The sequence below is a fragment of the Equus quagga genome, unplaced genomic scaffold (assembly GCF_021613505.1).
Source record: "Equus quagga isolate Etosha38 unplaced genomic scaffold, UCLA_HA_Equagga_1.0 85580_RagTag, whole genome shotgun sequence".
NCBI classification, from domain to species: Eukaryota; Metazoa; Chordata; class Mammalia; order Perissodactyla; family Equidae; genus Equus; species Equus quagga.
In genome coordinates, this window is record NW_025803533.1 from 1 (window position 1) to 9,912 (window position 9,912).

Sequence of the window (9,912 nt, forward strand, 5' to 3'; positions counted from 1 at the left end):
GATTGGCACAGATGTTAGCTCAGGGCAAATCTTCCTCAAGCAAAAAAAAAGAGGAAGATTAGCAACAGATGTTAGCTCAGGGCAAATCTTTGTCAGCAAAAAAACTTAAAGTGTGAGCAGCCTCTAGTGGCCCCAGGGAAGTTTCCCAGCATTCTCCAACTTTTCCTAAGGCCAAAAGAGCGAAGGACACTGGTGAGGAAGGGGAACCTTGGAGCCAGATGGGCCCTCTCCCCCCAGCCAGCACCCCCTGGGAAATAAATTTCTGTGACAGCTTACGTTTGTTTAAATTTTGCAAACTAACCCGTCTCACCTACACGTTTGGCTGAGCGCACGTTTCTTTCTCATAATCTTCAGTGTAGGAAGCGCTCCAGAACCTCGCTGCACCTTTTCCCAGGGACCCACGAACTCTGAGAAGCGTGGAGTTAAACAGAACCCACGTTCTGAGAATCAAAGTGAAAGCTCAACTCCTTTGGAACTCAAGCTCGGTCTGTGCCCAAGGATGGAATAACATGAACAAGCACAGAAAATAGCGTGGTCTCCATACCGCGGTGTCTTGCCCAGCAAGAAGTGCGGGGTAATGTGAGGCTCAGAAAGAGCCGAACGAAAGCCCCCGAGTGACTGTCCGGCCTCAGCCTGAGGCTGAAGTCTGTACTCTTGAGGACGCAGGCAGCAGAGTGGACAGCCGGCACATTCCCCTCCCTGGGCTGACCTGCCCCTTTCCACTCTGTTCAGAGAAGAGATAGTCTGACCTTAAAAAGATAATAATAATAAGTCTTTCTGCTTCTGATTTCTTGCCTACCACTAAGGCTCTGGGTCTAGGCTAGGAGGAATTGTAGGACAAGAAGCAAGCCTGGTCTTCCCAGCGCCCTTGTGGGCAAACACCAGGCCAGGACATCTGCAGAAGTTAAAGACCACGCTCCAGTGAGCCCACTCGAGAGGAAGCAACAGCCTCTCGCTGATGGGCCTGGCACAGGATCCCGCGTCACGGAGTGCCTCTTATGAGACACCGGGAGGGAGACAGCGTGAGGACTGCAGGTCGGGACGTCCCCGGGAGGAGGGGCAGCTTAGATTTGGTTCGAGTAAGGACAGGGAGCAGCAGCCTCAGCTTCCCTGCTCTGTTAGGTTGGCCGAGATGACTGAAGCAGCAGGGTGTGGCGGTTACTCGGGCGTGGTGGCAGGGGTGGGGGAAATACTGTGCCAAGTACATTTTTAATATTGATAAAACAAAGCTATGTGGGAGGGAGGAATATTCTCAAAGATTAATCCACAGGAGAAAAATCAAAGCCCAGCCTGCAACCTGATAAAAACAGACTCACTGTAGTTAGACCCCACCCTGGAACTGATATCAAATCTAACTCTACGGGTCAGTGATTCATTCTGCAAACCCTGGGGAACAGGAAGGATTAACTTTAAGAGGCTGACTAAGTCATCTCCCGATGGCTTGGGTGATTCCACTTTCAAAGATGGATCTGAACCCTTACATCCCTACCATGGAGAAACCCCCGTGCTAATATCCTCCCGATACTCAGAGGTGTGGCTGCAACGGGGGTTAGAACTTTGAATGACCTCCTCGCCAGGTAGAAAATAGCATTGCCCCAGTCCTCCCCGATGCTCTGCCACTGCTCCTGCTTCCCTGGCTCCTCCCTGGGGACCCCCAATGTCCCCATGCCCAACAACAACTCACACAATACCTGGGGCAGCTCCCCACCCAGCCGTGTTCATTCTGGTTGGCCGGTGCCCCTCAGCAACTGGGTTGTTGACGATTCTGAGCATCAAGGCCACCTGTAGAAGTGCACATGGGCAGTCACAGCATTATTGACTTGAGACAATGACCTCGGGAGCTGGAAGAACTTTGGTGTTATTATAATGCCATCAGATTTATCCCCCTTAATCACAAAACAGCTTTGCAGAGCTTCACTGTGGTCGATCAGGAGGGGGTCATGGAAAGTTCTCGTAGGGTCTGCCACCTGCTAGTCGTGACTGTCATTCCTTCTCTCTACCCTCTATTTCCTTGCCTTTTCCAAAGAAGGGTGTAGGCCAGCCTAGGGGTTTCTAACACTGGCTGCACGGGAGAGCTACCCGGGAGCCTTTGAAAAAGCCCCGTGCCCAGAGATTCCCATTTGACTGATCTGGGAGCAGGGCATCTGTGCCGGTTTTGAGTTCCTGGTGATTCTCTGTACAGTCAGTGTGCAGAGCCATTGCACTAGCCAAACATAAGGCCCTGGCACCAGGGCTACAATTCAGCTGCTCCTCCCATGTCACCTATGAAAACCATTTGCTTTCCAGGGCTGACGATAGGTGCTGGCTGCAGTCTGGCCCAGGTGAAGGACATCTTGGCTGGGAGGGTTTCCGAGCTCCCAGAGGAGAAAACTCAGACGTACCGAGCCCTCCTGAAGCACCTGAAGAGGCTGGCAGGCCAGCAGATCCGGAATATGGCAGTACGTCCTCTGGGCCAAGCCTTAGGCACACCGCGCCGATTTCTTAATATCACTGAAATATTGAAACGGGGATCGGCAGAATCAGTATGCAAAAGGGTCCCAGCAGGCTGAAACGACTGGCACAATAAATATTTAACATTTAACACACATTATTTAATGACATGTTTAAAAGAAGAATCTAAGTCAAAATCAAGAGAATAGCCAAGTAGCCATATAGGTGGGAAAAAGATGTCACGGTTTTGCTAATTTCTTGATAAGACTGTGGAAGAATCTAATTTAGTCTTAGGCTGCACTACAGAAGTATAGCACCTAAAATCAGGACTATTCTTCAGCACAGTTGGAGAATAACGCTCAGATCCGGGAGGCACACTTTAAGGTCTGGTTATTTTTGACTTTGGAAGAAAGCAGAAGAGACCTCGTTAGGTTTTCAAAATACACCTGCTTCCTCTCCTACATGCCCCAAATGGTGCCTTAGAAATCCTTGGGGTGTAGGAATCTGGGGAGGACGTGTTTCCCCTGAAAAAGCTCTTCAAGTGATTCCAAAATGCCCCTTCCCGTCCAGAACTCTGGCTGACACCCTGGAGCCTGGCGAGGAGACGGTGACAGGAGAATGAGGGGTTGGAAACCACATCAGAGAGAGGAATGGCCGGGGTGGGCAAAGTCAGAGCGATCACAAGAACGGCCTTCAAATACTTCTAGACTCTGAGGACAGACCGATTTATTTCACACACTCACATAGGGCAGGAGTATGACTGACACGTGAGAGTCCAGGCAGGTGGACTCCAGCTCCATGGAAACAAGAACTTCAAAATCGAGCTGTTCATCGAGGACTGGGGGTTCTCCGTCCTCACCCACGTTCCAGCCCAGACCACAGCTACCCGGCGGGCACTGTGGATTCCATCACTATGTGGGGAGGACTGTACCGAGTTGAATGGCCAGTCATTTCCCTCCCGAGTTCTGAGATGCTACAGGCTCAACCAGAGCCGAGTGGAGCTCCAGGAAGAGGAAGAGGGCAGCTCTCTCGGTGGTGGGGATGCCCAGAACCCCAGCCTGGCCCAAGTGAGGTCCAGCAGTTTCAGAGGCCATGGGGGAGGAGGCTGAGATGCTGCCGTACCCAGGGCAGGACGGCATCTCTGTACCCAACACCACGGCCACCTGCACTGTGGTCAAGGTTGAGAGGAGGTGGTTCAGAACTGCCACTGAGCCTCGCTGCTTGGATTGGAATCCCAGGCCTGCCCCTTCCAAGCTGGGAGACCTTGCTCAAGTTTCATAATTTCTCTGTGCCCCAGTGTCTTCATCTGTAAAACGGGATGATGGCATCAATCTCACTGGGCTGTTGTGAGGATGAAGTGGGTAAACATGTGTGAAGAGGTTAGACAGCAGGTGGAACTTACCAAACGCCACACCAGTGTTGTTTGCCATCAATTCCTCTCCCCACTCAAAGCTGCGGGTGGGAGGGGGTCCTCCCCGAAGGTCTGAGTCCCTCTGCAAAGGAGACCAAGCTTCCTCTGGACACCTCCACCACCAGAGAGGACCATGAGCAGGTGCCTGGGGGCGTGGGGTTTGAGGGATAAGATGACCGAGGCTATCCCTCTCTCTCCTTAGTCCTTAGGGGGACATATCATGAGCCGGCACTGCTATTCGGATCTGAATCCAGTTCTGGCTGTGGGCAACACCGCCCTCAATCTGATGTCCAAAGGTAAGCTGCCTTGGAAGGCTGTGAACAGCACCTGGAGATTTTTTGTCTTTTTTAAGGAACTGCTCCAAGTGAGAGCCCAGGTCTCTGGCTCTCGAACCACCATGGGGAGCTCAGGCTCCTGGAGAAAAGCACAGTGACCCAAGGAGGTGGCCAGTGCTTCTTTCTGGCACCACCCACCACACACACACACACACACACACACCCCCCCAGGCCACAGCTCAGCCCTTGTGTCAGCCAGGGCGGTGTGCGGCGGCTGAGGCGAAGGCTCTGGGGCTGAGGACCGCTCCCCCCTCCTCTTCATGGCCCCCCTCCAGGGACTGTGTGGGAACCACAAGTCTGGTGAGGAGCACTGCAGACACCCAGGCCCCCTGGGGCAGGAGGAAGGCAGTGATTAACTTCCATGCCGGCTTGGGCCGCTCCATGCTACACTACGCTTGTCTCCCTGTCTGGGAGCCCCAGTCTGTCATTTCCATACAGTGTGCTTGCCTCTTCCCCATCAGGCCGCCTCCCAGGGCCTCTCACTACCCCTCCCATGGCTCCCCCTACACCAACTCATCAAACACCCATTCCCTCTGTCCCTCCCACTCAGCGGGTCTGTCCTTCACTCCTTGGGGCTAACACAGCCCGGGCTCTGGGGTGCCGGGAGCGAGCACAAGCTGCCTGGCCTGAGCTTGGGGTGGGGGGTGTCCCACCAGGAATCATATCACAGGCATCGCAGCCCTCCCGCAGGGTTTGTTGGCTAACACACTCCCATCCCCCATTGGCGGGAACTCAGAAGCGCGGGGAGAGACTTGGTGGCAGAGGACAAACTCGCTCTCCCCTGTTCAGCTTTGCACGGGGCCCGCCCTTGAAGGAGGAAAGCAAAAGCCTCACCCCTGCTCGGCCCGTCAGCCATTTTGCTGAGTCCTCCAGCCCCGTGGTCCAGGACGACCCCAGCTCGCCCCCTAAGACCCAGAGAGAAAAAGCCTAGACTCTGGGGCCTCAGGACAGCAAGGACGGCCCAGCCTCCACGCAGGGCGCCCCACACTAGTAGGAAGGGCAGTAGTTGGGCTCTTCTCTTGGGCTGTTGGAAAACAGCTGACGGTCTCTGTTCTCCCAGCTCTACCAAAGCCACTCCACCCTCAGCGCCCCCAGCGCCCGCGGGGCCGGTGGACGAGCTGGCCGACCAGGCAGTGGGCAGGCGGCAGCGGCCAGCAGGGCTCCCCGGGCCTCCTTCTCCGCCGCACCCTCTGCCAATCGGCACAAGTGCCAGGGCACGAACCCGCGACAGATGGCGAGGCTGCGCTTTGATCTCCCACCGCACCTCCTGGGGAGCCACAAACCGCTTGTTCTTTCACTCTTTAATAATTTTATTGAGGTCATATTGGCTTATGACTGTGTCAATTTCAGGTGTCCATTATTATGTATCAGTTTCTGCATAGACTGCATCGTGCTCACCACCGAGAGTCCAGTTCATCCATCACCATAGTATGTCCCTCTTCCCCTTTCACCCTCCCCTCACCCTTCCCTTCTGGTAACCGCCAATCTGTTCTCCTTAGCTATGTGTTTGTCTGTCTTCACACGAGTGAAATCATGCGGGGTTTGCCTTTCTCTGTCTGACTCATTTCTACGTCAGACTAAAAAGCTTCTGCCCAGCAAAGGAAACCATCAACGAAACGAGAACACAACCGCCTTCTAAAGCCAGAGGGCACGCTCTGACCACTAAGTGGTAACAACTGGGCTGAAAGGAGGTTTTGTGAATTGTTCTCTCTGCTCTAACGGTGGAGGTATCCGCTGTAGGAGCCAAAAGCAGCAGCAAGAACAAAAAGCAAATCCACTGATTCCAACTCTGATAACAGTGGAGACGAACCCCGTCTCGGCTGAAGTGACGCCCTTATCTTGATCTTAGTATCAGACGACTTAGATTTAGTCACCCAGCATCTGCTGAGAGGTGACCGTGCTGGCCTGGCGGCCTTGGGGCGGAGGAGCCCAGGTTCCAAGAGCATGTCCAGCCTGAGGAGGGGACGGGGAGCCCTGGGTGGCCACATGCTCAGACCTCAGCATCGCTTGGTGCAGAGGAACGTGGCCTTTTCTTCTTTGCTGCTGACGTTTAAAGTACAGAATAATCTCACATTCCTTGTTGTGACCGTGCAGAAATGTCATTTTCTTCCACAGAAGGGACACGGCAGATTCCTCTAGACAGAGATTTTCTTGCTGGGTTGGCAAGTGCAGACCTTAAGCCAGAGGAAATTTTGGAGTCAGTGTACATCCCTCACTCTCAAAGGGTAAGAACTCGCTGGTCGCTTCTGAGAACTGTTTTTCCCTTCCCGAAACTGCGTCCAGTCATCTTTGGAAATCTGAAAGCAGATGGAAGGAAAATAGCTCTGCCCTGAAAACCTGTTTCCTGCCTGCTGTGGCCTGGCCCGGCCCCGAGGCCCTCACCCTCGGGCAGGCAGCTCCGGGGGTGGATTTGGGGTTGTTTCAGCTGTGGGGCAGGGCCTGTGCAGGCCACAGTCGTGCTTCCAGGCCTGCTGATGTCCAGGGGTCGACTCTGGGAGGCAGAAATTAAAGCTCTCTGGCTGTGGAGAGAGCTACTCTGCCTGACCCATAGGGAGAGGGAGGCTGGGGCCAGGCCTCCCCGTGCCCCCCTCCTCCAGCTAACCCCAGCGGTTCACAGGAGCCTGAGGGCCTCCAGACGCTGACTGACTCAGGATCTCTGGGGGTGAAAGGAGGGGCCCTCTCTCCTCACTCCCTCTTCCCTGTGCCTCTCCCCAAAACTGTGCCTGAATCCAATCTGAGAAGACACTTCCTGAGAGAGGCAATACCACACACACACACACACACACACACACACACACACACACAGACCCAAAGCCCGGACTCGGCTTGGTTATGCAAAAAGTCTTATACTAAGTCCTGCCTTCAGCCATGTAGGAGCTTCATTTATTTTTCCCTTGGAATGGAAACTCCGAAGTGTGTTCCCAGTCAAATGTGCATCTGCATAAAGGCCCCAGACAGAACAACAGGCAGACTCAAACACAGCGCCGTCAGTGGCCACGCAGATGGAACGCACTGGAGGCACAGGCCACCTCCGTTAACCTCATGTCAGCACACCAGCCGTCACGGTGCCAAGGGGTCAGTGGGGCAGCCATCACCCTCCTGACTCTTGTTCCTGATGCAAGATTCCCCAGGTCACTGTTGGAAAGTTTTAGTCAACTCCTTTACGAGCTTTGCAAAATGGAAAAGTGACCGTTTCTACAAACCAAGAAATGTGGTGGGTCTCTTTTGCACTTTAAGTAAATCACATTTAAAAGCATATGTGTTGGGGGGCTCTTCCATCCTCATGGGGACAAAGACATCTGAAGGCGAGAGGGAAGGGCACCTGGAAAGAAGGGCTTGTGGAAATGACCCAGGCATTCCATGTGAGGCATCCTGGCCTCCCCAGGGGAGGACCTTGGGCGGACATCATTCTCACTTGGAACAAGAAGGCAGCCAAGTTCTCTCTGATTGTGCCAAGTGTCTTTTGTGTCCCTTTCGATTGAGTCTAAGTGATCAATTAGTGGCACCAAGAAGCGGAAACCATGTCAAAGCTTTGACATATCATATAACTTCATGAGTTTTGTCTCCACAGTGGGAATTTGTGTCAGCCTTCCGACAGGCTCAGTGCCAGCAGAATGCCTTGGCCGACGTGACGGCTGGCATGCGAGTCCTCTTCCAAGAAGGCACGGACACCATTGAGGACCTGAGCCTGGCTTACGGAGGGGTCGGGGATGCCACAATCAGTGCACAGAAATCCTGCCAGCAGCTCCTGGGCAGGTAAGCGACGAATGCTGCCCCCCCGAGGGTGAAACTTGGCATCACAGAAGCAAGTGGAAGCTTGGCTGCAGCAGGAGCTGGTGAAGTGCTAGGAGGGTGGAAACTCCTCTGGGGGGCATTACTAGTTGTTCCTTCTGTAATTTCGCTAAATGAATCAGATCTTATTTGACTGTGATTAATTAAGCACCACTCTTTGGGTGAGCGATACACCAAAAATGGCCCAGGACTGTGTGCAGCCCCATTCTCTTGTGTTCATCAATCCCCAGCAAAGCCACGCCAGGCCACATCCACGTGGCGCCTGCAGCTCCCGCTGCCCAGGACCCCCTCCCTCTGCCTCAGTGAGGCAGTGTCCGAGTCTGAGTCCTGTGCAGTTCGTGATGGAATGGGCCCTAATGGTCTACTTCTTTAATGCCTGGCTCTGGCTCTTGAACATGCTTGGTTCAGGTTGCAATGGGACAGGTGCCATCCCCAGCCTGCCATGACCCTCGGGCCACTGGGCACAGCCTCCCAGGCCCCGGTTTTCCTGAAGGGCTTGGTGAGGTGATTTTGAAGTTCCCTTCCAACTCCTAAAAGGAGACTTGGGCTCTCCAGCTTATCCCCATGCAATACCCAGCACGCACCGCTCGATTGGAACTGCTCGTCAGCTGGTTCCTCCTGCCTGCAACCTTCCCAGGCGCTGGAATGAGCCAATGCTGGATGAGGCTTGCAGGCTGCTCCTGGACGAAGTCTCCCTCCCAGGCGGGGCTCCGGGGGGCAGTGTGGAATTCAAGAGGACTCTGGTGGTCAGCTTCTTTTTCAAGTTCTACCTGGAGGTTCTGCAGGAACTGAAGAAGCCGGGCAAGCTGCTCTCTGTGCCCGTAAGTGCTCTGGCTTCTGCATGCTCCTTGCTGCCGTGAACTCCCAGCTTTCCCACCGCTTTTGCAGACCGTCTTGTGGGCAGCCTGCCCCGTCACCTGTCACTTGTTCCGGCTCAGGCCTGGTCAGTTCCTAGCCATCCCTCCTTCTGGGATTCCGCCCCCCCAGGGCCACTCCCTGAGGGTCAGGATGCTGCAGATGTGTACTGCAGGCCCAGAGCAGTGAAACAGGGTCCTCTGCCTCTGGTACACGATGTGGTTCCTTTTAAAATCAACCTTATTGAAGTATTATTAAATGTAATAAAATGCACCTAGTTAAATTCAGCGGTTTTGACAAATGTGTAAACCCGTGTAGCCACCAGCTCCAAGAAGATCTAGAGCATTTCCATCACCCCAAAAATTCTCCTTTGGCCCCTCTGCTGTCGGCCCTCAGGCAACTGCTGACCTGCTTTGTGGACTATAGATTAGCTTTGCCTGTTCTAGAATTTTAAACTCAATATGAAATATAAAATTGAATTTTATTTTTCAAAAATACCAAAACTTACTCTTATGCTAACATTTAAGTAGCTTCTCTCCAGATTTTCTGATTGTAAACTTCTGGAATAAGTCAAGCAAAGTAAAACATCCTCTCTCTCTTTCCTCCTCCGACCGTGATTGTAGCTCTCGCCCTGCCTTGCACAACCCATCTGCCCACCGCACCCCACCCCGCCGTGCAGGGTTCCTAAAGCGTCTGGTTTTCATTCACTCCGTGAAGCCCCTCACCAGCCACATTCACCAGGATCGTCCTTGCTGCCGTTTAATTCCTGAATCAAGACACTTGATGTGTTTCAGTGACACCCAGAGAGGCGTCCTGATTTTACTGCTCTTCCAGAACAGCTGAGTTCTGAGAAGAGCAATCAGGACGGGGGCTCTTTGTGTCCAGTGAACTCCAGCCCATTCTGGGAGGGCTTGTCCAGCCCCAAACGTCCTGGCTTCTCCCCCTGCCTCTGCGGGCCAGCTGGCTGGCAGGCCTCTCCCTCCTCTGGGTGGCTTGAGATCAGGTTCAAACCAGTCAGTCCAGTTCCACATCATGTGCAAAGGGAGGGAGGGCAAGAAATGTTCAGATAAAAAGTGAAATCCTGGGGGG

At 53.7% G+C, this 9,912-nt stretch overlaps 1 protein-coding gene across 1 annotated transcript; it reads left to right on the top strand.

Moving 5' to 3' along the window:
• Window positions 1–54: 54 nt before the first annotated feature.
• On the top strand, window positions 55–9,786 carry LOC124234536 (aldehyde oxidase 2-like). Its single transcript, XM_046651878.1, has 7 exons — window positions 55–1,035; window positions 2,287–2,438; window positions 4,044–4,137; window positions 6,292–6,401; window positions 7,748–7,932; window positions 8,606–8,789; window positions 9,447–9,786. The coding sequence occupies exons 1-7, from the start codon at window positions 999–1,001 to the stop codon at window positions 9,591–9,593; spliced, it is 909 nt and encodes a 302-aa protein (XP_046507834.1). The 5' UTR covers window positions 55–998; the 3' UTR covers window positions 9,594–9,786.
• The last annotated feature ends 126 nt before the right edge of the window (window positions 9,787–9,912 follow it).